This window comes from Callorhinus ursinus, unplaced genomic scaffold, assembly GCF_003265705.2.
Source record: "Callorhinus ursinus isolate GAN/ISIS: 27379988/994484 unplaced genomic scaffold, GSC_fseal_2.0 scaffold24, whole genome shotgun sequence".
Lineage (NCBI taxonomy): Eukaryota > Metazoa > Chordata > Mammalia > Carnivora > Otariidae > Callorhinus > Callorhinus ursinus.
In genome coordinates this window covers 3792168-3818607 of record NW_027397086.1, presented here as the reverse complement: position 1 = coordinate 3818607, position 26440 = coordinate 3792168, and the positions used below count along the sequence as shown (strand labels likewise).

The 26440-nt window shown below is 55.7% G+C and overlaps 2 protein-coding genes, 1 long non-coding RNA gene and 1 other non-coding gene across 19 annotated transcripts in view; 2 read left to right on the top strand and 2 right to left on the bottom strand.

Annotated features, from left to right (window-relative positions):
* Window positions 1–4773: 4773 nt before the first annotated feature.
* On the bottom strand, window positions 4774–4864 carry TRNAR-UCU (transfer RNA arginine (anticodon UCU)). The gene is given in 2 exon segments: window positions 4774–4809; window positions 4828–4864. It is a non-coding gene; the product is annotated as a tRNA-Arg (tRNA).
* Window positions 4865–5363: 499 nt separating this feature from the next.
* Window positions 5364–19234, top strand: SLC27A4 (solute carrier family 27 member 4). Of its 2 annotated transcripts, XM_025888392.2 has the most exons (13): window positions 5364–5531; window positions 6846–7012; window positions 9356–9750; window positions 10960–11118; window positions 12260–12329; window positions 12420–12511; window positions 13314–13423; window positions 13635–13844; window positions 14054–14180; window positions 14814–14951; window positions 15119–15283; window positions 15379–15525; window positions 18222–19234. In XM_025888392.2, the coding sequence occupies exons 2-13, from the start codon at window positions 6852–6854 to the stop codon at window positions 18377–18379; spliced, it is 1932 nt and encodes a 643-aa protein (XP_025744177.1). In that variant the 5' UTR covers window positions 5364–5531; window positions 6846–6851; the 3' UTR covers window positions 18380–19234. The 2 variants fall into 2 exon arrangements, with proteins under 2 accessions (XP_025744177.1, XP_073761770.1); XM_073905669.1 differs by lacking the exons at window positions 5364–5531; window positions 6846–7012 and adding an exon at window positions 8948–9096.
* LOC112836554 (uncharacterized) lies at window positions 15520–26356 on the bottom strand. 13 transcript variants are annotated; one of them, XR_012382188.1, is made up of 5 exons: window positions 25304–25417; window positions 25036–25148; window positions 17062–20440; window positions 16646–16759; window positions 15520–16554 (listed from the first exon to the last, which is right to left on the bottom strand). It is a non-coding gene; the product is annotated as an uncharacterized lncRNA (long non-coding RNA). The 13 variants fall into 13 exon arrangements; XR_012382189.1 differs by having other exon boundaries at window positions 17062–19745; window positions 25274–25406; XR_012382183.1 differs by having other exon boundaries at window positions 25274–25401.
* URM1 (ubiquitin related modifier 1) overlaps window positions 25482–26440 on the top strand; it is a 16600-nt gene continuing 15641 nt past the window's right edge. For 2 of the 3 annotated variants that reach the window (XR_012382176.1, XM_025888468.2), the window contains exon 1: window positions 25484–25585. Coding sequence is in view for 2 of the 3 variants with exons in the window: in XM_025888468.2 (XP_025744253.1) it covers window positions 25551–25585 (35 nt within the window). In the remaining variant the exon portion in view is untranslated. Of the gene's footprint in view, window positions 25586–26440 lie in introns of all 3 variants that reach the window. The other variant, XM_073905670.1, reaches the window with a different exon arrangement.

The window sequence follows — 26440 nt, the reverse complement described above, 5'->3', positions numbered from 1 at the left end:
TTCCCTATCCATAATAAGGGCTACAGTTTTAGAGCTGTACTATGTGCCTAAGCAGTTGAGATGCACACGTTATTGCATTGATGCTTTCAACAATCCAAAGAGATGTGTTATTCTGTTTTACTAATGAGGCAATAGGAGCAGAGCTGGGACTAGAACCAGGGGTTGTCTGAAACCTGCCACACATTGCCACACCAGTGCCTCAGCCTACCTTGTGCCAACCACATCCCAGCCCAGGGCTCCCAGTGACGGAAGTGGGAGGTTGGAGGCCTACCTTGGATCCAGGGCCCTTTCAAGAGGGAAGCCTTGTCCTGAGCCCTTTGATTTTCTGCAGAAAGAGGAGGAGACTGGGGTGAGCTTTCCAGACCTAATCCATCTTTGCAGTATGGGCCACCTTTCCAGATCTGTCATGTTTCCACAGCTTTCCAGAGTCCAGGCACCTCTACCCCCACATCAGTAAAAGTCAACAGTACCAAGTTTGGGGGAAAAGGTCAGACTCACAGAATGCCTTCTCTGCCCAGCTGGGGACTTCACCTGCTCCAGCCACTTGGTACCTGAATAACCCTGAGCCTTTACAGCATTGGAGAGATGGGCACTGGGCATCATGATTAGCTGGGAATGGAGTCTGGTCTCCAGATCTTTTTTTTTTTTTAATGTTTTATTTATTTATTCATGAGAGTCAGAGAGAGAGGCAGAGGCAGAGGAAGAGGGAGAAGCAGGCTCCCCGCCCAGCAGGGAGCCTGATGTGGGACTCGATCCCAGGACCCTGGGATCATGACCTGAGCTGAAAGCAGACACTTAACCATCTGAGCCACCCAGGCACCCCTGGTCTCCAGATCTTAAGGTGGCATTTTTGCCACCAACTCGTGATTGGAAAAAAGTTCTACTGGCAAGAGCTACCATTTCCTTAGTTCTTTTTTTTTTTTTTAATGTTTTATTTATTTATTCATAAGAGTCAGAGAGAGAGAGAGGCAGAGGCAGAGGGAGAAGCAGGCTCCCTGCCTAGCAGGGAGCCTGATGCGGGGCTCGATCCCAGGACCCCGGGACCATGACCCGAGCCGAAGGCAGACGCTTAACCATCTGAGCCACCCAGGTGCCCCTTCCTTAGTTCTTACCAAAGCCCATAAGTCTCTCTCAACTTCTACCTAGAAACTTCATTCTTCATCTCAATAAACTATGTTGGCCTTCTTCCTATCTCTGGGAATAGCATTCTGTCCCCAGGTCATCACATGGTCAACTACTTGTCATTCACATTTGTGTTCAAATGGCACCTCCTTGGAGAAGCCTGTCCTGCCCACTCACTTGAAGAAGTGCCCTCCCCCTTGCTGCACCACACCATGTCACTTTCTTTTCTTTCTAGCACTTACCACTCTGAAATTATCTTATTTGTTCATTTTATTTATGAGTTCTCTGTCAGCCCCAGGAGGTCAGGGAAACTTGTTCTTTCCCCTCACTGTTGGGAATAGTGCTTGGCACACAGTAGGGGCTTGCTGCTTCATTAGTTGAAAGAGTGGGCGCTAAGCCCGGAGTAGAGAACCCCACAACAACCTCACTTCACGGTGAAGACCGGGGGTCTCAAGTTTGGGGAGCTTGTTCTGGGACACACAGGTCTTGAGTCCTCTCCTGGTAGCTCAGGGAAAGCTCCCTTTCCCTCTGCCTGATAAAAGCCTTTGTAGCAAGCCTCAAAGCAATGTTTGGGGGCACAGGCTCTGAGGACATACAGAACTGGCCCTGGCCTTGGCCCTGACCAGCACTGCACCCTTGCAGTAGTCCCGTCGACCCTTTGAGCCTCTTTCTCCCCACCTGTAACATGGGGAGAGTATATACTTATCCCACAGCAGGGCCATTATGCATGTGTAGTGATTTAGCACATAGTCCGTGTTTAGGAAGTAGAAACTGTCATTTTCCAGGAAGGTCCTTCAAGCTCTCTGAAGTCACCATGTACACAATGAAGCCAGAGGTGTTTATTTTGCACACACCCAGCGTGGGAGGACTTCTATAGTTCAGAGGTCCTAATGCCCAATGTAACCATTATCTACAGGATAAGCATCCATGCTGTGCCAGGGGCCAAGCCACTTCAGTCCCCTGGGGAACTTTAGTGCCTCCAAGTGAGTCCAAATGTCGGTCTCTCATCGGGCAAGCCTGGAGGTTTAAGTGCTGATGCTGATGTTAATTCTCCAATGCAGGGGAGATGGGGGTCATGTCAGTGGAAAGAAGCCCACTGTGAGGTCAGCCTAAGCTCAGCCTGTCCCACAAATGATAGCACCCAGCTCCTGCCCTTCTTAGGAACCCTCAGTGGCTCTTCACTGCCCCCAGGATAAACTCCTCAGCCTGGCACACAAAGACCTTTCCAGTCACATTTTCCACCACACGGCCCCCTGTGTGTGTATCCTGACGCACAAGCCCACTAGTCTCTGCTTATTTCCCAAATACCTTCTGAGTGTAGGCCAAACGCTGGGGGTCGCACAGTGATGGAGACAGCTGCATCCCCGCCCTCTCGGAGTTGAGCGGTTATAGCAGCTGAGGGCCTTTGACATGCCTGCCACGTGCTGAGAGCTTGACGCGCATCATCTCGTTGAGTCCATACCCAGCCCCAGGAGGCAGGGACCATGATGACTGTATCCCCATTCTATAATGAGGACACTGAGGGGGCACCTGGCTGGCTCAAGTCTGTAGAGCATGGGACTCTTGATCTCGGGGTTGTGAGTTCAAACCCCATGTCAGGTGTAGAGATTGCTTAAAAATAAAATCTTTTTTAAAAAATGAGGACACCAAGGCTCCATGAGGAGAGGTGATTTGCCCAGTGCCTCAGGTGGTGCTAGGGGTGCAACCCAGATGTACCTGACTGGAAAGCAAAGAAGACAAGTCATAATAACGTGTGGTGGGTATTGACAGAAGTATGGTGAGCACTTGGTGAGGGGCAACCTATTTAGTGATCTAATCTCCACTTTCCTCTCTGTGTGTCCAACTAGATTGTAAGCAATTTGAAGACAGACTGTTTTGTTACCTCTATGTCCCCGCACATCTCCCCCTCAGGCCAGGCCCAGGGTCTGGGTGGAGTACTGCTTTGGCTTCACTGTTGTGACCAGGCTGGGTGGAGACCAGCGGGGCTGGTCACCAGTGCCATCTTCCAAACTCTCCTTTGCCCACATTATATATGACCTCAGCAGATAATGTGGAAATGATCATGTTTATACCTGTGGATCCTGGCCTGGATCAAGTCAGAGCCTCCAATTCACTCTCCCTGTCATTCATTCAGCAAACATTTATCAAGCTAAGCCCTGTGGACATAATCAGAGGTAATCTTTTTTTTTTTTTAAAGATTTTATTTATTCATTTGAGAGAGAGAATGAGATAGAGAGAGAGCATGAGAGGGGAAAGGGTCAGAGGGAGAAGCAGACTTCCTGCTGAGCAGGGAGCCTGATGTGGGACTCGATCCCGGGACTCCAGGATCATGACCTGAGCCGAAGGCAGTCGCTTAACCAACTGAGCCACCCAGGCGCCCCAATCAGAGGTAATCTTCATGTCTAGATTTTGCATGTGCTTTGTGGTAAGCTTGTAAACTACAATAATAAATAAAATAAGTCAAACACTAACTCAACCTCTGTGAGGTTTGAGCACTACTAGTATGTCCTCATTTTTATTTTTTTTTATTTTTTTTTTAAGATTTTATTTATTTATTTGAGAGAGAGAATGAGAGAGAGAGAGCATGAGAGGGGGGGAGGGTCAGAGGGAGAAGCAGACTCCCCGCTGAGTGGGGAGCCCGATGCGGGACTCGATCCCGGGACTCCAGGATCATGACCTGAGCCGAAGGCAGTCGCTCAACCGACTGAGCCACCCAGGCGCCCTGTCCTCATTTTTATATATAAGAAGAGACTTTGAACTTTCAGCAGAGAAGCTGTTCCGTATCTGTTGGATGCCAATGCAGAAGCCCATCACCACTGCACCACACTGCCTCCTGAATGTAATAGCGACGGGGGAGGTGGAGCTTTAATTTACCTAGGTTCCCCAAAAGGATGCACTCTATACTCTGGAAGAAATAAATCCAAGTACTTCTCAGACCAAAATTTCATTTTTAATCCCTATGACTAGACCCTGAAAACTGCCCCTCTCCCCTTTAAGGACTTCTTCCTGGACTAAGGAATTAGGGTATGTACTTAAGGATAAGTGGTGGGGCCCCTGGGTGGCTCAGTCAGTTGAGCGACAGACTCTTGATTTCTGCTCAGGTCATGATCTCAGGGTTGTGAGCTCAAGCCCCATGTTGGACTCCAGGCTCAGCATGGAGTGTGGGCTTGCCCCTCTCCCTCTGCTCCTCCCCCGCTCACGCGCTCTCTCTCAAAATCTTAAAAAAAATAAATTCAAGGATAAGTGGCAATTGTGCATGCCCAACATGTTTGGTTATCATGGTACCAAGTTTTCAGAGGCCCAGAGCCACACAGGACTGGGAAGCTGGCAATGACCCAGGACTTGGCAGGTGGCATGACAAATCCGGTCGTAGGCTTCGAAGCCAGTTGCTTTGTTCCAAGGTCCAGAGCGATCAGAGGCCAGTTAGGTACAGGTCTTCAGATCCGTGCCCTTTGTACCACCAGGTGTGCCAGACTGCTTACAAGATACCATGGATGGGAAAGGTTACCTAGGCACTAATCCTGACGTCACGTTTATCGCTGTCCCAGATGCAGACGTGCCAGCCTCAAGTCTGCAGATCTTCTGAACCATGTGAAGGTACTGGAGGCCGTAAAATATCCACATGGAAGCGAGGGAGGAGCTATCAAAATTCGACTCTGGTGGGACTCGAACCCACAACCTTTGAATCACCACACCAGGATCGGCTAGAAGTCCAATGCGCTATCCATTGCGCCACAGAGCCGGCTACTCAAACCTCCCTCAGCTCACCTCCCTGCCTACACGGCCCTTTTAGCGTTCTTCTAGGTGTGGCGTTGGCCTTTGTGGAGCCTTGCCCGTCTCTGCGCGCAGACTCCGAATTCTCCGCCCACGCTGCGGGCGGGGGCGCTCCCCACCACGTGCGAATGACAGTGGCTTGCGGGCTCTGGGCCCAGACCCCGCCCGCGGGTTTCCTTCCCCCCCGGGGGGGGGGGGGGGGGGGCTCTCCGCGGCGGGGCGGGGCTGCGAAGCGCGGACTACAACTCCCAGCGTACCGCGCGGGACGCCGCCCGGGGCCGTCGCGCTCGCAGGGCGGGCTGGGCCGGGCGGCGTCGGGCGCGTTGGGGTTGCGCGGCGCCGAGGTCTCTGCGGCTCTCCGACCGCGGGGAAGGCGCGGGAGGCGGTGCTGCGGGCCGGCGCAGCCGGTTTGTGTTGCAGGAGGCGGGCGGGGGAGGAGCGCCGCGGGCGGGCGGGGCCGGGCTGCGGGCGGGGCTGGCCGGGCGGCCGGGCCGTGCCGGGCTCAGAGCCGGTGGAGCTCTGCTGAGAGCCGGCTCTGCGCGCCCAGGGGCGGCTCATGCCCCCCGCGTTCCCCACTACGCTGCCGCAGCCAGGCCGCATCTGGACGGGGCGCCGCGCGGCGGGGCCGACGCCGGGTGAGCATAGACCGGGCCAGTGGGTCCCGGGCGGGGAATGTGCCTGGCTGAGTCGTGGGGCCGGCTGGGGTGAGGGGGGCTCCCTGCTTCTCTGTCTCCTTGCCGAGCGCTCTGCTGCCCTGGCTGCTTAGTTAGGGGCGAGGGCGGTTCGCAGTGACCTGGGACGGGGGCCCGAGGGCTGTGGCATCCTCTTCCCTTCGTCCCATCCCCCAGCCTTCCGGGACGGGGTTCTGTTCTCTGCCCTGGCCGGCTCTGGGAGCCCAGAGATCTGAGGACCTTAGAGACCTTGGCATTGGATACGGGAGCGCTGGTTTGGTCCCCCCTCCCGGCTTTTGCTTTTCGTGTGAAGGGGGGCGGGAGATGGTCTTTAAGGGCTCCCTGTGGTCCAGACCATGTCTTCATCCTGGCTTGGAGACTGTCAGGCTACATTACAGCCATGACCTTCAGCTCCTCCCCAGGAATAGGAGAACCCCTAAAGAAAACTGAGTCCCATCTGCTGTCTCTTGAGCAAGTCCCTAAAGCGCCGGGAGTAGAGACCAAGAGTCCTAATCTCAGTCCAGTCAGCCATTCCCCTTCCTCTGTAGCCCAGTCCCCAAAGATTCATCTGAGTGGCTTGCTGAGTGTGTTTGTAGGGGGTGACTTCAGGGCCCTCCTGAGCTCCTTCAACACCTTTCCCTTTTAGGCAGTCACCTCTCAGGCACCTCCAGGCTGTAACCCGTTTGCTCTGTCGCCCTCTGTGGGCCAGCAGATACATGGCACTGTCCGAGTTTGTGGGCTGGGTCAGAGCCAGGCCCCTTCCCAGGAAACTGCCCCCTTGGGTATTGTGGCTTGGCCTGGTCATCTAAAGACCCAAGGAGGTTCTTTGGATAAGGAATCAAGCCAGACACACTTAAGTTAATACCCCTCTCCAAGCCATTTTTGTTAGAGATCCTGGATGTCAGGAGAGTGGACTGTCCTGTTTTGGCTGGAAGGGCTTCGGAGAGCAATTCCCGATACACCCATAACATAGAGGGGGAGACTAAGGCCTAAAGTAGGAAGGGAACTAACCCAAGGTCACAGGGAGAGTTGGAGGAGGAGATGGGACTAAGGGGCTAGAACTCAGCCCCTGCCTCTTAGCCATGGAACTCCTCATCTCAAGTCCCATACGTCTAGCCTGTCCCTTCAAGACAGCCCTGGAAAGGGAGCCCATCCTCAGGTACCACTCAGTATGACTAATCCTCACTACAGGTTGACCTTTGGGATCATAGTGGCTGCCTGGGCCTGGAGGTAGGGGGACATAGACATTTGGCTCCACTAACTGCTCTGTGCCCACAGGCCACAATGCTGCTCGGGGCATCCTTGGTGGGGGTGCTGCTGTTCTCCAAGCTGGTGCTGAAACTGCCTTGGATCCAAGTGGGGTTCTCCCTGCTGTTCCTCTACCTGGGGTCTGGAGGTTGGCGCTTTGTTCGAATCTTTGTCAAGACCATAAGGCGTGATATCTTGTGAGTATCTGGTCCAGTCCATCCAGCCCTGATTCTCCTATAACACGATGGGCTCCTAATTCCCAGAATCTCTCCAGATTAGGCCTCTACGAGCACAGGGCCCCTGGGTCCCAGAGGAGCAGCCTCTGCTTTATACCCTTCCCCTGGCAGTAGTACCTGGTATCTCCATCTCCAAGGTGAAAGTCTTCTCCTAGGAGATCTCCCTAAGTTGGTGCCGTTTAGCCTAGGGCAGATTTAGGGGCCCAGGACATACACTGAACACCAGGTGTGTCAAGAAGACATCTGCAAAGGGTCCTAAGGCTAAGCAGTAGCTTGTAAGAAAATGAAGAGGAACTCTGTGGGAAGGGCCCTGTCCATAAGTCTGAGAGGGCACAGAGTTCAGAGCAGGGCCCCGAATCAGGTATCTGGGAAAACCTGCTCCCCAAAGAAAGTCAGCTACTGTCCACAAGGCTCTCCTGTACCAGAAACACCTGCTGCTACCTGCTCTATGTCAGGCGTCAGGTTGGCTCTGGGGCCCAGAGAGGAAGAAGGCTGACCTAGTCCTGGGCCCAGCTCAGACTGGTCGGGGAGATAAGCAGGAGATACAGTAAATCCCTAAACTAACAATACCATGCTGGCAGAAACCCTGGCAGTCTTGCTCACGGTGGTGTCCCGGTGCTCAGCACAGTGATCCGCACTCAGAACAGGCAGCTCAGCACCTGTCATCTGAATTGGTTGTAAAAGGAGGTACTGAGTGGCCACTGCAGGAAGGGTGGTAGCAGAGAGCTGTAGGAGTGTGGAGCAGGGAGATGGCATCAGGCCAGGACCTTGGGGAATCAGAGAAGGCCACCTGGAAGAGAAAAAGCTGTGGTTGAGAGGCATCTCCAGGTGATGGGAGCAGGGGATTCCAGCCAGAGGGCACAGCATCTGAATAGGCATAGAAGTCAGGGAGCTAGAAGCTTTCAAAGGTCAGAGGGGGCAGGGGCAGGGCAGGAAAGGGGGATATTGCCAAGTGATTCTTTTTTTTTTTTTTTTAATTCAGTTACTTAATACATAACGTATTATTTGTTTAAGCGGTACAGGTCTGTCATTCATCAGTCTTATGTAATACCCAGTGCTCATTATAACATGTACCCTCCCCAATGTCCATCACCCAGTTACCCCATCTCCCGACCCCCCTCACCTCCAGCATCCTTCAGTTTGTTTCCTAAGATTAAGAGTCTCTTATGGTTTGTCTCCCTCTCTGGTTTCGTCTTGTTTCATTTTTTCCTCTTCCCCTATGATACTCTGCCTTGTTTCTTAAATTCCACACAGCAGTGAGATCATATGATAATTGTCTTTCTCTGATTGACTTATTTTGCTTAGCATAGTACCCTCTAGTTCCATCCACATTGTTGCCAATGGCAAGATTTCACTTTCTGATGGCTGCATAATATTCCAGTGTGTGTGTGTGTGTGTGTGTGTGCATGTGTGTGTGTGTGTGTGTGTGTGTGTACCACGTCTTCTTTATTCATTCGTCTGTTAATGGACATCTGGGCTCTTTCCATGGTTGGTTTTTTTTTTTTTTTAATTTTATTTATTTTTTGACAGAGAGAGACAGTAAGAGAGGGAACATAAGCAGGGGGAGTAGGAGAGGGAGAAGCAGGCTTCCTGCTGAGCAGGGAGCCCGATGCAGGGCTTCATCCCAGGACCCTGGGATCATGACCTGAGCCGAAGGCAGACACTTGATGACTGAGCCTCCCAGGCTCCCCTCTTTCCATAGTTTTTGCCAAGCAATTCTACATTTAGTGAAGCTCTGGGCCTGATACTGAGTGGGGCCCAGGGGACAAGGTGGTGAACAGGATGGAGCCTTACCCTTGGTGGGCTCACTGGGAGGGAGATTGAACAAATCTCAAACTTACCCTTTATTTATTGTGGCAGGGGTCTGGAGAGGTACAGTACAGAGCTGTGGGAGGTCCCAAATGAGTTGGGACTTTGACTTGGGCCTTGGAGTTCAGGAAGGCTTTGATCAAGCAGCAGACTCAGAGCAGAGCTTCAAGTGTCATAGGTGTTGAACTCTGGAGCCAGAGAGGACCAGGGTCCTCATCTCAGCTTGTGAAGCCCGGGCGAGTCATGGTGCTGCAGAGCCTTGTTTCTTCCTCTGTACTGGGGAGGGAGTAATCGCCGGGTGCCTGGTGTTATTGTGCAGCATCGGTGGGCTGGTACCTCTAATGGTGCCTGGCACACGGGTGCTGGGAAAGGGGAATGTTGGCAAGTGATTGGGCTCGGGAGCCTCAGGCCGGTGGGACAGCAACCTGGGCCAGGGTATCGGGACCCCCACTCCCAACCCCAACAGTCATGGCTCCCTTGCTTGCTCCCACCTAGCGGCGGCATGGTACTCCTGAAGGTGAAGGCAAAGGTCCGGCAGTACCTGCGGGAGCAGCGGACAGTGCCCATTTTGTTTGCCTCTACGGTACAGCGCCACCCTGACAAGACAGCCTTGATCTTTGAGGGCACAGACACCCACTGGACCTTCCGCCAGCTGGATGATTACTCCAGCAGCGTGGCCAACTTCCTGCAGGCTCGGGGCCTGGCCTCAGGCGATGTGGCTGCTGTCTTCATGGAGAACCGCAACGAGTTTGTGGGCCTGTGGCTGGGCATGGCCAAGCTGGGTGTGGAGGCCGCACTCATCAACACCAACCTCCGGCGGGACGCCCTGCGCCACTGCCTGACCACTTCACAGGCCCGGGTCCTCGTCTTTGGCAGTGAGATGGCCCCAGGTGAGCCCCAGGGGTGTGTCAGGCAAGGAGACCCATAGGATCTTGCACAGATCACAGCCCCCCTCCAGGCCTGGGGGAGACTGCATGGCTCAGAGGTGAGGACCATGAGCCATGGTGTCAGACAGCCTGGGCTCTGCCACTTGTAAAGCTGGAGATACTGAATAAGAGACTGGACATGTCTGTGACTCAGTTTCCTCACTGTAGTACCTGCCACCTATCATTTTCAAGAAGATACTTCGCCCGAAGCGCTAACAAAATGGCTAATGCTAGGTGAGCCTGCAGATATAATGGTAACCATTCTTGGTGACTAATTAGGCCTCATTTGCCTCCTGTATAAAATGAGAACAAGAATGTATTCTCTGGTCTCCTGCAGAGCTTATGTTTTATTTGCTGCCATGATGAGCACTGACTGAGTCCTGAGCTTGGTGCTTTACAAAAGCAGCTCTCCTCTTTACAAAGCCTGGTGAGGTAGGGATAGGAGTCTTGGCTTTACAAATGAGGAGACAGACGTTCAGAGTGGTGTGAGGAGCTCACTTAGGGTCACACCAAAGCAGGATTTCATCCTGGGCTTGACTGCTGTGGTGTGGGATGATGGCAGGGAAGGTCAGTGACATGCAGGGAGGGGGAGAGGAAGGAGGGTTGGACAAATCCAGAGGGAGGCAAAAGTTGAGCCAAGGGGGGCAGGACTGGCCTGTGCCCAGTGCAGGGGAGTATTTAGACCGCTGTCGTGCCCAGAGGAGCCTGAGGGAAGGTTCCCACTTCATGAAGAGGGTGGAGGCTGCTGACCTCTGACCCTCCACACCTCCCTTCTAACTGGCCCCCACAGACGAACATGGTATAGTGTATAAGGGCACAGACCTTGGCATGCGGTAGAGCTGGCTTAGAGTCCCAGCTCCAGCACATTCTAGCCGTGAGCAGGCCCTCCCATTCTTGGAGCCTCATTTTCTCATTTGGGGCTGCTGTTGGTGCCTACCTCCTGGGCTGTGTGAGCAGGAGTGCACATGTGAGGAACCCACTGTGTAGTTAGCCAGCAGCTAGGGAGCTCTTGCTCCCATCAGCATCTTATAACGAGGATCCAGGTGCTTCACCCATCTTCCTCCCTGCACACAGCCAGTCTCCCCTGACAACACGCCAGCCCTGACATGAGCAGAGGTCCTGGGGACGTGAGGTTTCCTGTCTCCCTGCTGATTGGCCCTGTCTCCCCTGCAGCCATCTTTGAAATCCAAGCCAGCCTGGACCCCTCGCTCAGCCTCTTCTGCTCTGGCCCCTGGGAGCCCAGCACGGTGCCTGCCGGCACGGAGCACCTAGACCCCCTGCTGGAAGATGCCCCCAAGCACCTGCCCAGTCGCCCTAAGAAGGGCTTCACAGGTGGGCCTCCAACCCCACAGAGGGGTTCTCAGATGGGCCCTGGACAGAGCGCCGGCTCCAGGGCCAGAGGCCTGGGTTCTTCTGCAGACTTGCTGTGTGACCTGTAGTGAGTCCTGTCACCTCTCTTTTTCCATCCGGGAAGATGAGGACCGTGACCATGGGGTCACTCTGAAGGCTAAACAGCCGATGTGTGTAAAGATGCCAGGCACAGTGCCAGGTACTTAGGAGCTCACAAAATTTGATCCTTTGACTTGTTGAACAAGCCTTCATTGCCACCCAGTCACGAGCAGCAGGATCATGTGGAGCCCAGGAAACCGCTGGGTCTGAATTTTGGCTGGGGTTGGGCCAGGGGCTAGACCCTCTAAATATTCACCCAGCACCTGTTCGGTGCCAGCCTCTGTCAGCCTGGGGGCCTCTCTCTGCCCTGGGCTGCCCTACTTCCCCGTCCCCGCCTCCAGGCAGCCTTCCGACCCTGCAGCCTCTCCTGTACTCCACCCGCCCTGTGGAGCCCCCAGTTTGCTGCACTGCCCAGAAGCTCAGAGCTGGTGCTGAGTTCATGCCTCAGCCCCACCACTTCCCTTGTAACCCTGAGCCCCTGAGCTGCCCTCTATCTGAACCTCGGCTCCCACAGCCATAACGATGGGGCTGGTAACAGAACCGATTTTATGGAGTGGTTTGGGGTTTGAAAAAGATATAGTGGAAAGCTGGGGTGTGACAGGAAGTGCTTAGGAACCAGTCTTTGTTGGCGTCATGGTCATTTTATCTCTGTCATGTATGAATTTTGTCTGCTGGGTGCTTTTGTAAGTGACTCGAGGGCAGGCTCTCTGGAGGGGTCAGCCTGGAGTGCCCATGCCCAGCCCAGAGCTGGCGTCAGCAGGCATCCAGAGGGCGTGAGGTGATTGACATGTGACATGCAGTCATCCCACGTGTTCCTGGCCTCCTAGAACCTCCTACCAGGGGGGTGGGGGGTGGCGGAGCCTCTGCAGAAACGAACCTGACAGTCCCCCATCTGGGCCACAGGGTAGGGTAAAAACATGGTCTGTGGTGCAGAAGCTCTGTGGACACTCTGCTCCCTGCAGCCAGTATCTCCCTAGCCCTGGGTGGTCTCTTCTCACAGCCGCTACCTGTCTGTTTTCTTCAGATAAGCTCTTCTACATCTACACATCGGGCACCACCGGGCTGCCCAAAGCCGCCATCGTGGTGCACAGCAGGTAAGGGGCAGGTGCTGGGGGGACAGAGCCCAGGAGCCCCTCCTCCTGCCTCCCAGGGGCCTGCGAAGTGCCCTTTCTGTGCCCTCCCAGGTATTACCGCATGGCCGCCCTGGTGTACTACGGATTCCGGATGCGGCCTGACGACATTGTCTACGACTGCCTGCCCCTCTACCACTCCGCAGGTAACACAGGGCCCACCCTCTTAGCCTCCGGTGCCCCAAGGCCTCAGGAACCCCACCCCTCTTGGGGTGGCACCATCTTGTGGGTAGAAATCTGGAGTCAAATCTGGGTTCAAATTCAGATGTGGCCATTGACTGGACCTCTGAACAAAGTCGGCCACGCCAGCCTCATAATGTGTGTGGCCATGTCCCGCAGTTCTGGCCCGGCAGTTCATTTCCACAGGTGTGCACAGCCTTGCGGCTTGGGAAGGGAAGCACAGAGAAGCGCAGAGATGGAATAATTAAGAGTTCCTGCCCTCAAGGTGCTTAGAGGCAGGTGTGGATTTAGGGCAGGATGAAGAATTGGAACTCACCTGACTTTAATACAAGAAATGGCATTGTGAATATGGAGACAGGCAGGGAGCAGGAGCTCAGCTCAAGAGAAGAGCCCAGTGATGGTCAGGAAGGCTTCCTGGAAGAGGTGCTCCCAAGTCAGGCAGACGTGAGGTGCTGAAGCCAGGAGAGCTAGCTTGCTCCCCCTCTGGCTGAATGGCAGCATTACAGGTACAGGAGCAGGAGCTTGGGGCCAGCTCCAGGGGCCCCAGGGACAGTCTAAGGAGCGTGCACTCGATCCCACACTGGGGAGGCACTGGGGAACCATGTGTGTCTGACGAGGGGAGAGGGGTGATTAGTTTGTGTTAGAGGAACAGGACAGGAAAGAGGGACTGGGGAAGGGCCTTTGAGGAGAGGGGCTGGGCGGGAGGAGATTCTGGAAGGAGGGGTCTCCTAACTCCCTGACCTCCACGTGCCACCCCTTCACCTTTAGGAAACATCGTGGGAATGGGGCAGTGCCTCCTCCACGGCATGACAGTGGTGATCCGGAAGAAATTCTCAGCCTCCCGGTTCTGGGACGACTGTATCAAGTACAACTGCACGGTGAGTGAGAAGGGCAGAGGATGAGCGTCCCTGTGCTCTCGTGACCCACCCGCCCCATTTGGGGACGTCTGCCTCACAGCTGAGGCCCAGATCGTTCACTGGGGGCAACATTTCCGTTATTCCATTGGGGAGGCTGAGGCCCAGGGCCCGTGGGATTGGGAGGTGAAGTGAGAGCAGCCGTGGGCCAGCCTCACACCAGGTCCACCCCCAGATTGTGCAGTACATCGGTGAGCTGTGCCGTTACCTCCTGAACCAGCCGCCCCGGGAGGCAGAACACCAGCACCGGGTGCGCATGGCGCTCGGCAACGGCCTCCGCCAGTCCATCTGGACCGACTTTTCTAGCCGTTTCCACATCCCCCAGGTGGCTGAGTTCTACGGGGCCACTGAATGTAACTGCAGTTTGGGCAATTTCGACAGCCAGGTCGGCCATGGGACAGTGGAGGGCGGGCAGGGGGCGGCGCGGAGTGTGGGCGCCGGAGCCCCCGCTGTCTGGTCAGGGCGGGCGGAGGGCGGCGCGGAGTGTGGGCGCCGGAGCCCCCGCTGTCTGGTCGGGGTGGGGCAGTTGTGGGAGTGTGGGCGCCAGGCCTCCCAACACTGTCCAATCTCAGGTCCAAGTCTTGGCCTTTGCAGGTGGGGGCCTGTGGCTTCAACAGCCGCATCTTGTCCTTTGTGTACCCCATCCGGCTGGTACGAGTCAACGAGGACACCATGGAACTGATCCGGGGCCCCAATGGCGTCTGCCTTCCCTGCCAGCCAGGTCTGCCCCAGGGTTGGAAGTGGGGTCAGAGCAGGAGACATTGACCCGGGAGGGAGATGGCACTGGGCTGCGTGAGTGGGGAGCCCTTTTCTGACCAGTGGCCATCACTCAGCTCTTAGGGCCACAAGTCATTTATTTTTTGTCTGTTTGTCCTTCCATTCTTTATCCCCTCTGCCCATCAGTCCATTGATTCACCGCTGTGTGGAGGTCCCCCAGGTTGATCCTGGCTCAGCCCCTTCACTCTGTGCCCAAGTCCTCTCATCTGCGAGTGAGGCTGATGGCAGCACCATCTCCTGGAGTCGCCCTGGGGATCATGTGTGCTAAGGAACGCACAGAGCCAGGGGCCCAAGGAGTGCTGGCTCTGCTCAGGCTGTCCACGTAGAGCTTGGCCACCCTTTCGTATCATTCGTCTTTCCATATGCTCCGTGACCAGACGTTCCTGAGTGCCTCTGTGCATCAGACCCGCCAGAAGCAGCTTCCCTGCCCTCGGGGTTCCTGCCGCAGAGCTGGATAGAGTTCCCGTGGGAAGCAGTGTGAACAGAAGTCAGATCAAGATGCAGGGCGCATTTGGGGGTGGGGAACGGGTGAGAGGAGGCCATCAGAGTAAAGCTGCTCTGCCTTCTCTGCCCCCAGGTGAGCCAGGCCAGCTAGTGGGCCGCATCATCCAGCAGGACCCCCTGCGGCGCTTCGACGGCTACCTGAACCAGGGTGCCAGCAATAAGAAGATCGCCAAGGACGTCTTCCAAAAGGGGGACCAGGCCTACCTCACTGGTGGGTGGGCACCAGCCCCTTTGGAGGGACAGGGTGGAGAGGAATGAAGGGGCCCTCCCCCACCTTCAGAGAATACTGCCCCAGTCCCAGCCCTCCCTGTCAAGCAGATCCTGGGGTCCTGTGAGGCCGGCCAGCCCAAGCCCAGACCTCATACTGTGCCCCCGTAGGAGATGTGCTGGTGATGGACGAGCTGGGCTACCTGTACTTCCGAGACCGCACGGGAGACACGTTCCGCTGGAAAGGGGAGAACGTGTCCACCACCGAGGTGGAGGGCACACTCAGCCGCCTGCTGGACATGGCCGACGTGGCAGTGTATGGTGTCGAGGTGCCAGGTATCCATGGGGGCAGTGGGAGGTGCCAGGTGTGTGTGGGGAGGCCCCGCTGGGGGGCACCGCCGGTTCCTCACGGTCCACGCTGCCACCCCCAGGAACCGAGGGCCGGGCTGGAATGGCTGCTGTGGCCAGCCCTGCTGGCAACTGTGACCTGGAGCACTTCGCACAGCTCCTCGAGAAGGAGCTGCCCCTGTACGCCCGCCCCATCTTCCTGCGCTTCCTGCCCGAGCTGCACAAAACGGGTATGTCCCTGCCCCTGCTCCAGCTCCCGGGTTCCGGGCCTGTGGCCCTTCTTGGCTCCTTTTGGGGAGACCTGGGGGGGCTGTCATTTGCCCTCCGGCCACAGCATTGCTGTGTCATTGGTAAACAGACCTCCCTGTGTACAAGTGAGCGGACCGAGCCCTCAGAGAAGGTTCACACATCCGTGAGCGGAACAAATGTTTACTGAGTACCTACTATGCGTGTGCCAGGCTCTGTGCTAGGTCTCGGGGATTGAGGTGACAAATTTTTTTTTTTTAAGATTTTATTTATTTGCGAGAGAGAGAATGAGAGACAGAGAGCATGAGAGGGAGGAGGGTCAGAGGGAGAAGCAGACTCCCCACTGAGCAGGGAGCCCGATGTGGGACTCAGTCCCGGGACTCCAGGATCATGACCTGAGCCGAAGGCAGTTGCTTAACCAACTGAGCCACCCAGGCGCCCGAGGTGACAAATTCTGATGGGACCTTTGCCGTCTTGTGGGAGGCAGCACAGGACAAGGAATTCCAAGGGCAAAGAACAGAATACAGATCGAACCGACAGAAAAGCAAATGAAGGGGGCTATGGTGCCTGGGAGGCTCCCTGGAGGAGGTGACCTTTGAGCTGAGACCTGAAAGGAGTGGGAGGCATTCCAGGCTGGTCCCTAAGACCAGAGGGCACTTGGGCACGAGAGGAGGGGAGGGAGGCCCCCAAAGCCGGAGCCATGGGGAGCTGTGGGCAGCGGTGTCAGGTGGGGCAGAGAGGCCAGTGGGGACCAGAAGACTCTGGGCTGGGGGGGGTGCCTGGGCTCTGTTGGGGCAGCAGGGAGCCACAGAAGTGTTTGCATAGAGCTGTAGCCTGTGTCAAGTGCGTGTGCCACGTGGCCCTCTGGCTGCTTTGTGGGATGCGGGAGAGGGCTACAGGCAGCCCCAGGGGAGCACAGACACTAGCAAGGGGCTGTTACTGTTCGGAGAGAGGTGAGTAATGGGTCCACAGTAGCACAGCAGGGCGGTGCCAGCCTTCTGTCTGTTGGACCACTGATGGGTCCCCTGATGGGCAAGAGGTCAGTCCTTGCTGCCCTGTCCTGACTCCCCCCGGCCCCCCACACACACACCCCCAGCATCTCACCAGCTGCTCAGCCTCAGGCCACCTCCTTTGTGCTCATCATGTTACCCCCTGCCTTGCTGGAAGGCCTTCCCGGACCCATGTCGCCTCTGCCGGGTGGTAGGCTCCTAGCAGCACCTGAAACAGTGTGGAGGGTCTAATGGGGACACTGGTGCTGGGCTCGTGATGGAGTCTGGGAGCTCCTGAGGTTTGGGTGACAGCTGACTTCTCTGTGCAGGAGAGAGGCAGGGAAGAGACCTCAGGTTTCAGAGGCTTTGCTGCAGCACAAACATCCCTAAACTTACTTTAGCACTTAAAACAGCCATTTTTTTTGCTCTCAGTTGTGGGTCAGCAATTTGCAGTTCAGTTCAGCTTAGCGGTTCTTCCGTCAGCCCCGGCATCAGTCGTGGGGCTGGACGGGCCAGGATGTCCTTACTTACCTGTCTGGCTTCCAGCTGATTGCTTCTGCAGCGCTGGCCAGCAGAGCTGTCTGCGCTGATGATGGTGTCCCGTGTGCGCGCTGACCAGCACCACGGCTGCTAGCCCCGTGTAGCTGCTGAGCGCTCCAGCTGGGGCCAGCATGACTGCGGAATGGAACCTTACATTTTCGTTCATTTTAATTAAATGTATAGAGCCCCTCATGGCCAGATCGCTATCCTATTGGATAGGGTCAGTCCAGGGGGCGTCCCTGGGCTGTCCCACCTCTGCTCTCTGTGGCTCCTACCCCTTCAGAGACTATACTGGTATCAGGCACCCCCTCCTGGAGTGGAAGCTGCAGGGCCCCTCAAGGCCTGGACTCTCCGAACTCTCATGGTCTGTGGGTCCAAGCAAGTCACAAGGCCAGTTCGGATTCGGGTGGGGGCTGAGAAAGACTCCAGCTGTCACTGGGAGAAGTGGCCAAGCCACCAGGCAGCGGAGTGTGCATCCAAGGAAGGAGGCAACCTGGCCATTTCTGGCAATCTGTCGTAACCGGGTTCAAATCCCAGCTCCAGTGCTTACTAGCCGTGTGGCGTTGGCCCAGGGCTGTGCCTTGCCCCGCCAGTCTTCTCCTCTGTCCACTGGGCTGATGCCAATGACTGAGAAGTAGTTTCCGTGACCTAAAACTGAGAAAGCATTGCTGCTGTTGAAACTATTTCAGAGATGTTAAAAGCTGAAAATACATGCATTATGGAATCCGTAGAACACTGTGGCGCGCCTGCCCCTGGAATTCATGTGCTCATTAGATGAGCGCACGCCTGTACCTTGGAGGTGTTCAAAGCACAGAAGGCCCAGGCTCTGGCCCTCCCTCTGCTGTCAGTCAGGGCGTGTGGCCTTAGATGGATAGTTTCCCCTCTTTGGTTCTCAGTTTCCCCAGCTGCAAGCAGAAGGCAGGTAGCATGGCTCCCCACTGCAGCGCCAGGCCTGCTTTGAGCAGCAGTACATAATATAATTAGCTGGAGCCGCCTTTGCAAAGTGCACAGGGCTGTGCCCTGCTGTGCTCCATGCCCTATTCCCGTGTTCTCTCCGGCCCTCTTCCTCTGCCCCTCAGCTTTGGTGTGCGGCTTCCCAAGGCTCAGGTCCCTGCCCTGCACGCTCTGACCCCTCTTCCTTGCTCCCTCAGGGACCTTCAAGTTGCAGAAGACAGAGCTTCGGAAGGAAGCCTTTGACCCGGCGGTTGTGAAAGACCCACTGTTCTACCTGGATGCCCGGAAGGGCCGCTACGTCCCGCTGGACCAAGAGGCCTACACCCGCATCCAGGCAGGCGAGGAGAAGCTGTGATTTGCCCCGAGTCCCTCTAAGGGCCAGCGGGTGCTGGATCCAGAGCCCCAGCTCCCACCCCAGAGGGGTCGTGGGCAATGCCAGACCAAAGCAAGCAGGGCCCAGCGCCTCTACCCCAAGGTGCTGTGGCCCCCCTCCCCCTCAAAACTGCCAAGTGACTCACTGCCGCCTCCCCCTGCCCCCCAGGAGGCTTTCTGTGAAAGCCTCAAGTCCATATTCTGTCTTCAAGGCCAGGTGGGGCCTCTGGGCCCCAAGATGAGACAGACCAGGCCCCTTAGCATGATGTCTTGGGTCAGGGCAGGGGTAGGTGGAGGGTCACCCAGCACTCCTCAGAGCACAGGGAGCTTGTAAATGGGACCAGGGCAGAAGCCCCCAGACTCAGGAAGCCAGCAGAGTGGGCAGGGGCTGCAGTGGCTATTGATCAGGTGGCCCCGGAGCTGTTCCAGTGTCACTCAGCACTGCCCGCGCCTCCAGGAGGATCGGAGGAGGACCCCGACCCGCAGCAGGCACCCTGACTGAGTGCCCTCCCCCTCGCCATCCTCCTCTCCTGGGTGGCAGCCTGGCTGCCCCTCAGGCGGGACCTTTGTCCTTGTAGGTCTGTCCACATCACTTTCTCCATCGCAGTCCTGGGCTGGCTATGAGAGGAGGAGGGGGTTGGGGGGGGTCGTTCAGGAGCCAATAAACTGCCTTCACTCCCCCTAGCCTGTGTGCATGCCACCTGAGCTCACAGCACCTGCTCAGGCCCCACCTCCTGCCCCTCCAGCCCATTTACTCACTCAGACTTAGGGCTACAGCAGGTAAGACGCCCTCGTTGAATTGGCAAGGTATTTAATAGCATGAGCTTGAAAGTCCAAACCAGCTGTGTCACTTTTGAGTTTGTGGTCTAGAGCAAGTGACTCAGTCTCCGCATCTGTGAAAGGGCACTATCAAGAGGATTCAGAGAGCACAGGTACACATGTTGAGGAAAGGGCCGTTCAGAGCCCTTGAGGGAGAAAAGCCTAACGCGGGGCCTGATCCCATCTCCAGACCCTCGCCTGTGCATTTCCTCGGGGGTCTGGGGGCTGTGCGAGCCAGAGCCGGGTGGCCTGACCGGCTCTGGCAGAGTCCAGGAAAGCTTCCCAGACCCATGTGCCCAGGGCTGCAGCACCGGCTGTGCCAGTGGAGAGGCAGCTGTCCCGAGGCCCCGTTGCCAGAGTCACACCCAGGCTGGAAACGCATGGCCCGTTGGGAGAGGGGTCCCACCCAGCCCAGGGCAGTGGGCAGCATGTGCCCCTGGGCCTTACCTTCACTATTTAAGCTTCACCGCAGTCTGTCAGTCACTTTGCTGAGGTCACACAGCAGTAGGGGGAGCTGGGGGGGGGGGGCGCTGGAATGCAAACCCAAGCCGCTGTTGCTTCCTGCTGCTCCACCCACCGCCTGGTGCAGAAGGCCAGGGGAAAGCCGAAGGAGCTTCCATTCCACCCGTGCCTGTGGAGCCCGTTGTGGGCCCCACCCTCGGCCTGCAGTTGATGGCCAGGGTGGAGGGCCAGGATGACATCTGGGATGCCTCCTGGGGGAGTGACTCTGAAGAAGGAATCTGATGCTCTTGGGGGAAAGTGGGGGGCAGAGCTGGAGTCCTTGGAGAGAGGTGCTGGAGGGGGTTTCCGGGCGGGGGTGGTGACAGTCACGGTTGCAGTGTCCCAGTGTGACCAGCAGAGGGCATGCAGAGCTTGGAGAATCCCATCTTCGTCCTTCGCACTCAGCCTCCAGAAGTGGGAAGGAGGGGCTGTGAGTCCCACCTCAGGCCCAGGCGGGTACACAGCCCAGAGCACCCTGTGGCAGGGCTTTGAGGGCCTAGGGTCAGACTTCCAAGGGGCTGGACCTGACAGCGTGGCTTTGTCTTTTTAACCCTTAGCAGTGAGTGCCTTCCAGTGGGATAGTGCCCCCCGCCAGGGGGCCCCATTCCTTCCTTAAGGTTGAACACAGACACCAAAAGTCAATATAGAGTGATGGGTTAAAAGCTCCAGCTTGAACAGGCATGTGTTCAAGTCCATTCACCAGGCTAAGCCTCAGTTTCTTCCCCTATAAATGGAGATTACAAGACTAAAAAACAAAAAAAAAATCTATATTCAGGTGTTAAGACCCCAGACTAGGCCTGAATTCGCTACTTCCACACCACTCCTCCACCCACCCTTGAAGGGCCTTGGGAGCTCTCCCATCTGCCTCTGATCATTCTCAACCACGGCCGTGTGAGTCATCATGCACACACAGTCGATTCTCGGTATGTCCTTGTGAAGTTCACGACTGCTTATTGGGCAATTCCTGACGTTTATATGGTGTTTCACGGTTTACAGAGTACGGTGTAAGTTCATCTATGGAGCAGATTCTAAAGACCTACGTAGGATGGGGGACGGGGCAGAGGCGGTGCGTGGTGAGCAAGAGAGACCTGGGAGCCGGCCGCCTGGAGACGGGGGAGTAAAGTTAGGAAAGAAGCAGAGAGTGTGTGGTTAGCTGCACCTACTAACCCAGGGCCCTCGTGGGGTGGGCAGTCCTGTTTCCTGGTCAAAGAGGCTTTTCAAGGAAGAGTTATCCAAGAATTGGAGGGAGAAGAGTGTTTCAGACAGCTGGAGGAAAACGTAAAGGCCTTGGAAGTCCGTGGCAAGCAGGGGAGATTACAGCAAGCTGTGACGCTGCAGGGGAGTGCAGGTTGGGGGTGGAGTTGAGCTGAAGCAAGCTATGAAAAATGAGTCCTTTGTGGGCACTTGTACTCGCACGCTTCCAGAGACTGGGGGCTGTTAGGAGGTCCCGGCATCGGGGCAGACCCACTTCCTTAGACTTCCTAATGGCCACCACGGATGGAGCCCTCCTGTGCCCAGTCCTTTGTGTGCATTGGTTCATTAAGCCCATACCACAAAGCAGCTACTATTTTCATCCCATTCCACAGATGAGGAATCTGAGGCTCAGGGAGGCAAAGCCTCTCCCAAGACCACAGAGCCTGTGAATGGCAGCGCGGGGATGCAAGCCGCCTTCCCAGAGCCGCAGTATTTGCATCTGCCGCAGGGCCAGGGGGAGGCTGGAAGGAGCCTGCCTTGAGCATCCCCGGAGGTCCTACCGCCCTCGGGACAGGCAAGTGGCCGACCAGGCCAGTGCTTGGCGTATCACTTTCAATCCCTGGGAAGGTTAAATACCTCCGAGGGGCCCACTGAGGCGGTGGCAGTAAGGGAGGGGGTGACCAAGTGACTTTCAAAGGGGCCTGAATGCGTGGCCGGCCCCTCCCCCACGAGGAGGGGGCCCTGCTTCCTCCCAGCCTAATGGTATTCTGGGCTCAGCCCTCGTCTTTGGCGGCAGTTTAACCCGAGCCGGGGCGGATTTCTTTCTCACTGATCTCAGCTTGACACCCAATTAGCACAAGAATGGGAGGAGGAAGCCTGAGAGAGGCGCCTCCCAGCCTCCCGGGGCGCACGAGGGGAGCAGGCGGGAAGACAAAGGGCAGCGGGCAGGGGGGCACCCGCGCCCTTGCCTCCCCCCCCCCCCCCGCAGACCCTGCCTTTGTCTCCCTAGTTGCTTCAGAGGGGCTGGAGGCCGACGTCCGGGCTGGCCGGCCTGCTGGAGGACTGGGGATGGGGCCCAATTCCCCGCGTCTGCGTAGATCCCAGGGGAAGGCATTTGGGTGATCCGGACCCCAAGGGAGGCCGTCAGGGTCAGTGATACTGAAGGTGCTACAACCTGGGGTTGAGGCCTGACGCTTAGGGACCATGCACAAACCACTGGTTCTGAGCTTTGATTTTCTCATTGGAAAACGGTCCTGTGAGCAATCTGTGCATGTATAGCACCTGACCGGTGTAAGGTGGGCATTCAGTAAACACTCTGAATGAGTATGTTAAACTAGCATCGCTACTAATTAAAGAGGCTGAGTGGGGTAGGTTTGGGGTCAGGAGAAGGAAGGACTTTCTGAGACCAAGGCACTCACAGAATGAGCGGTTTTGTTTTTTTTTTTTTTAAACTTTATTTGAGAGAGAGTGGGCCAGAGAGAGAGCGCGCGCGCGCAGGGTGAGGGGCAAAGCCAGAGGGAGAAGCAGACTCCCCGCTGAGCAGGGAAACAGGGCTTGATCCCGGGACTTCAGGATCATGACCTGAGCAGAAGGCAGACGATAAACCGACTGAGCCACCCAGGCGCCCCCAGAACGGGCTGATTTACCCAGAAGGGAGCTCCCATTTCTGGGACTATGCAAGAAGATAGAAGAATCCCTGTCTGTTGAGATGTGGGAAGATGCCTCCTTCCTAGGAGCCCTCTCCCTCCCACCACTCCTTTGGATTTGGGCTTAGGTGTGACTTCTGGGAAGCCTTCCCTGATCCCAGTGCTGGATTAGGGCACTCCTCCAGCTCCCATAGGGCCCCCATATGCCCCCTTTATAACACTGATCACACCACGTGGTCCATTTTTACATCTGTGTCTTCTTCTAGAACAGTCCCAAAAGGGCAGGGACCTGTTGGTTTTGTTCACTGTTTAAGCACTGGGCCTGGTGCTTAACAGATGCTCAGTGAATGTGTGTCAGATGGCTGAAGCCCTTCAAATGCTCCCTAGCTCTTGTGTTCCAGGCCCAGGAGGGGGCAGTTCCTAGGGGGAGAAAATATTCAATTCATAGAGGTGAGCTGAGATCAGAGGCTCAAGGGCTCTGAACACCTTCTAGGAAGGCCCTTATCTTCGCCAAAGAGAAGCCAGTGAATGAGCAGGGAGTGATGTGTTCACTCACTCATTCAGCAAGCACTTACCAAACCCCTACAATTACAAAGCTCCTTACCACAAGCCAAGGATCAAAGATGAATCAGGCAAGATTTCTGCCCTTCAGGAGCTGGGTCTAGTGGAAGAATCTTAGAATATTTTTGCTGAAAGGACCTTCGATCATTTGGTCCCCAACCTTCTTTACAGATTGGGGAAACTGAGTTCCAGAGAGGGAAAGTGACCAACCCGCACAGCATAGTACACGTGGGACCTTTCCATTTACCGCAGGATTCCTTTGTGCCCTTTGAGGACCAGGGCTGTGTCTCATTTGTCTTCACTTTGCCAGTGCCCTGGAACAGTGCCTCATGCATCGAAATGGCTCAGGGCTCTCCATGGAGTCAAATTGTGCAATGAAGCCAAGGCCAGAGTGAGGGAGGCGGGAGGCAGGCAGGCAGGCAGAGAAGCAGCAGATACAGGTGCAGGTGATGGTGGTGGTGGTGAAAGATTTGGGGGGTTGCAAAATCAGCTTAGATGGGAGATGAATCCAAATCGGTGATTTGAATATGGGAGAGAATTAAGAACAATGCCCAAAGTTTCTTGAGTGTTTCAGTGGGTGGGAGTGGTATCCTTGAAATGAGGAACACAGAGGAGGGCCTGTTTTAGGGAAAGAGGCACTGTGCCAAGAACTCATTTAGTCCTCGCTACAACCCTATGAGTTAGGGGTTGTTATCCCCATTTTACAGATGAGGAAACTGAGGCACAAACATGTACGTTAAGGGACTTACTTAAACAGCTAAAAGTGGTGGGACCTGGGGCGCCTGGGTGGGTCAGTTGGTTAAGCGACTGCCTTCGGCTCAGGTCATGATCCTGGAGTCCCAGGATCGAGTCCCGCATCGCGCTCCCTGCTCGGCGGGGAGTCGCTTCTCCCTCTGACCCTCTTCCCTCTCGTGCTCTCTATCTCTCATTCTCTCTCTCTCAAATAAATAAATAAAATCTTTAAAAAAAAAATGGTGGGACCTGGATATAAAGCTGGCAGGTGAATGCCTAGCTCTTTTTTTTTTTTTTTTAAGATTTTATTTATTTATTTGACAGAGAGAGAGACAGCGAGAGCAGGAACACAAGCAGGGGGAGTGGCAGAGGGAGAAGCAGGTTTCCGGCCGAGCAGGGAGCCTGACGAGGGGCTCGATCCCAGAACCCTGGGATCATGACCTGAGCTGAAGGCAGTCGCTTAACCAACTGAGCCACCCAGGCGCCCCAAAAAAGATTTATTTATTTGAGAGAGAAACCACACACGAGTGGGGGGAGGGGCAGAGAGATAGGGAGAGAGAGAATCTCAAGCAGACACCTGCTGAGCTCAGAGCCCTACTCGGGGCTGGATCTCAGGATCCTGAGATCATAACCTAAGCTGCAATCAAGTCAGATGCTCAATCAACTCAGCCACCCAGGTGCCCCAGGTAAGGATATTTTAAAACACAGTTCAAATCACCCCCTCCCCAAACCTTTCTGAGACCTCCCACTGCTCTTAGAATAGAGATTGAATTCTTACCTGGCTCCCAAGGTGTGATTTGGCCCCTGCCCCCTTTCTAGCCTCATCTCTTACCAAGTCCTCTGCTTCCCAACTTCCACATTCCCTTCTTGGGGTGCTCCGGCATGGTCTCCCACCCAGAGCCTTTGCATCTTCTGTTCTCCTCATTGGAACGCTCCCAGAGGTTTCTCTCCCCCTCACAGCCGCCTACTTTACTCAGGTTTAGAGCTCAGTTCAGGTCCAGCCCAATCTGTTTTCTTTTTGAAATTCCTGTGACTTCAGATCACTTCTTTCGGTTTGAGATTTTATATTTATTAGTACCACTGGTTCGTTTATTTGATAAGAGCTAGCTTCCCCCACTAGCCTGTGAACGCCCTAAAGGCAGGAACCTTGCCCATCCCATTCACCACGCACACCTATAGCACTCACCAAGATGCCTGGTACACGGAGAACGTGCAATAAATGTTGAATGAGTAAATCCCAAATCGATAACCAAAGGGGCAGATGGATAGCGACTCGACAGCTCAGGAGAGATTGCTGGGCTGGAAATAAAGATTTGCAGTCACTTACAATTCAAGTCAAGACGAATGGACGGGCTCACCCAAGCGCTGTGCGGGCTTAAGAGAGATTTGTTAACTTTTGCAAGATAAACAGTAACGTGGCTCACAGGTACTGCACAAAGATGCCCGGGGCCCACCTCGCTATGGCTCGCACAAGCCGCCGCCCACCCAGCTCTCTGAACCCCGTCACTAAAAGGCAGAGGGAGACCAAGAGTCTCCGACAGCGCCGTGACCTCCCCTCCTCCGCTCCTCGCTCTCCGCCTTCCTCCAATAGCTGCGGAGGATGGCTCCCTGGGTGCCGCCTCTTCCGTCCGCGCCTACCGGAAGTGGGGCGGGAGCGCCGGAAGTTGAAAGGGAATTTCCTGTGAGCTCGGCTTCCTCAACATGGCAGCGCCCTTGTCAGTGGAGGTGGAGTTCGGGTGAGTCACAGAGTTGGGGCGCCGTGGGGATGGATTGAAGTCGTCGGGCCCGGAACTTCCCTCCCTCTGCTTTGGTCCCCGTGACGACCAAATCGCCAAGGCTCCCGGCGCATTCCCAGAGCTACGCCACCTGCCTCTGAGAGTCTGAGAGGTTCGGTCTCCCTTGGCGACGAGGCCGTATGTCCGGGAATAGAGGCGCAAGCCCAGTCGTGGAGGTGCTCTCTGGGCACTCCACAGTGCCCTGTGCCCTGCCGGACCCTAAAGGTGTGACGGTTAGCTGGCGGCCTCCTTACCTTCTTTGCTAATCCCGTTTGGGACCAGGCCTGTGTGTCTGGCATCTGAGCTCCTAGAACCGAGAAGGACTCCTCTTCACCCCCAGATTACTTCCTTCGCGCAGCAGTTTCCGCCTACACGGTTCCTAGAGCCTTGTTTCTCGTGGGATGTGTAGCCAAGACGGGACGCCTTTTCTTTCCCAAGATTTGGGAGTGTTAAACAGACCTGAAGTCCTTTCAGGACCTTCAGGAGACTTGCTGATTGCCTTCTGCTGATCTTGAGTCAGGTGGAGATACGGGGATAAATAAATAGCACGGTGGAGGAGGCTGAGTTGGCGGTGCAGCATGCACAAGACGAGAGGAGCAGGATTGGGGCACACACACCAATAGCTAAACAAACCCAGATCAGGGAGGAAGTCTCCTCAAGCCACTATCTTCTGTCCCCTACAAACAGGTTTGTCATGTGATTTCAGAGCTGAGAGAAACTGCAGAGCTTGGAGAGAAGGCAAAGAAACAGACCCAACAGATGGGTGGTAGAATTTCAAGTCACATGGGAAAAGCCGGGACTAGATGTGCGTGTGCG